A 2,260-nucleotide genomic window follows, 5' to 3' on the forward strand; every position below is an offset into this window, starting at 1 on the left:
TATACACACATACACATATATCTAAAAACATACATATATATATATTTATATATAAGATAAGATGATGGAATTGCTTGCCATTCATAATAATTGGAAACTTGTTATCCTATATTTAAATATGTTCCACTTGCCATAAAATAGTGAAATCCAAAGAACAAAGATTCCTTCACTGCAGAAGAATTAACTGTCTCATGACACATTTTGAACTCTAAGCTAAGTTCAGTTATTTGATTTCTTCTGCTAGTCAATCATCTACAGAATAAAATCAAAGAAAACAGAGCGAGCGAGAGAGGTGGGGAGATGGAAATAAGAAAAAATGATGACAGAAAGAGGAGGTTAACTGTGAAATTTGTTGATTCTTTATGGCTCTTTCTATTTTTTTCAGATGAACCAGTGAGTTTAAATGACACATCTAGTGTCACAAATGAGATGGAGAGTTTGACATCTACCAATAAAGACGGCGTAAACAAAACAAAGACTCAACCCAAAAACCAATACAGTAATGGCAAGTTATCTGCAAAAGGTTACACGTTGGATCAAGTCTTAGATTCAATACGTGAACTTGTACATGAACTTGAGAAATTAGAGGACTATCACCACGGAGAAGCAATGAAGCTTCAAAAGAAAATTGGAGATGCTTATTGGGATTATTATAACTGGCGCAAAGAAATCGGTGACCTACTGAGTTCCGAGGGCTATGCAGGTAAGCTGGTTTCTATCTTATAATCGTTTAAAGTTTCACTCTTTAGCATTCAGATTATTGGTCAGTTCACATTGATTGGTCAGTTAACAGACCAACCACATGAAACTATGGTGGTTTGTTGTAATGTTTGATCATGTATCCAAGAATCCGGTTTCAAATCCTTGTTACACCGCTACAACCACCAACTGCTATCATCCAAAATATTTGGCTTTACGCTATTATCAGAAATCAAAATATACAAGCTTATGCGATTATCAGAAATCAAAATATACTGGCTTATGCGATTATCAGAAATCAAAATTGTGCTGGTCAGGTTTTACTTTAAAACAAAAAAGAAACAAAAAAAGACTCAATTGTTTCTGAATGATTCTAGTTTAGCATTTCCATTTAACCAGAAATGTTTTGAAAAATGAAGATGGTATGTTACATGTTTTTTCGTTTTGTAATCAAAGCTGTATATTTAAGTGAAAACTAAACATTTTGCGGATTTTGTTGCAACAATAATGCATTGACGTAACCGCACTGGTGCAAGTGATATACAGGCACTTAATATGGACATTTTGCTTGGTTGGAGAAGAGAATGTTTACCTAGCATGTCATAACATTTACTCAAGTGTTTATGATACACATTCGTAACAGTGTAACCACTTGCGTACGCCCACACACACACACACACAAACACTCGTATAGGCACATACACTCGTATATACACATACACTCTTTCTTGTATGCATATACACACACACACACACTGACACACTCACATCCACACATACACATTCATATAGTCACATACACTCGAATATATATACACATACACACAGAGAGTCTTTCTTGTATACATACACACACCTCACATGCACACACACATCCACACACACACAGATCCACACACAAACTCATATAGGCGCATACACTCGTATATACACATACACACACACACTCTTTCTTGTATACATGCACACACACTCATATACACACACACACACACTCATATACACACACACACACACTCATATACATATACATATACACCTACACACTCTCACATAAACACATACACTTACATACCTATTGACATAAAGATACATACATGTATGTGTATATATCTGTGTACACGTGTGTGTGTGTGTGTATATGTATACATAGAACATATTCCTGTATACACCCATCTTAAAGGTATCTTCATATCATAACAGAAACTGAGCTCTCTTAGCTCGACATTGATGGATTAACGAATGATCATAACTTAACGAAGCAAGGTTTGTTCAGTCTGTCTCCCAATCGCCATTTAGTCTCTCACTCATTAATATCTGTTGTTAATATTGACACTCGCTCTTAAATTACTTTTATCTACAATAACATTAATCAAGTGTCTCTCTCTCTCTCTCTCTCTCTCTCTCTCTCCATGTATATATATATATATATATATATATATATATATGTGTTATACCATATGAATATATATATTTATGTGTGCATGTGTATATGTATATACATGCGTGTATATATACATACATACATACATATATGCATATATATATATATATATATATA

At 33.9% G+C, this 2,260-nt stretch overlaps 1 protein-coding gene across 5 annotated transcripts in view; it reads left to right on the forward strand.

Moving 5' to 3' along the window:
• The window catches only part of LOC106868605 (uncharacterized), a 160,249-nt gene that overhangs the window by 110,529 nt on the left and 47,460 nt on the right, over positions 1-2,260 (forward strand). For all 5 annotated transcript variants that reach the window (XM_014913947.2, XM_014913946.2, XM_014913948.2 and 2 more), the window contains one exon: positions 386-703. In XM_014913947.2, coding sequence (XP_014769433.1) covers positions 430-703 — 274 coding nt within the window. In that variant the 5' untranslated portion in view covers positions 386-429. The remainder of the gene's footprint in view (positions 1-385; positions 704-2,260) is intronic.

Source organism: Octopus bimaculoides, chromosome 14, assembly GCF_001194135.2.
Source record: "Octopus bimaculoides isolate UCB-OBI-ISO-001 chromosome 14, ASM119413v2, whole genome shotgun sequence".
Classification (NCBI taxonomy): Eukaryota; Metazoa; Mollusca; class Cephalopoda; order Octopoda; family Octopodidae; genus Octopus; species Octopus bimaculoides.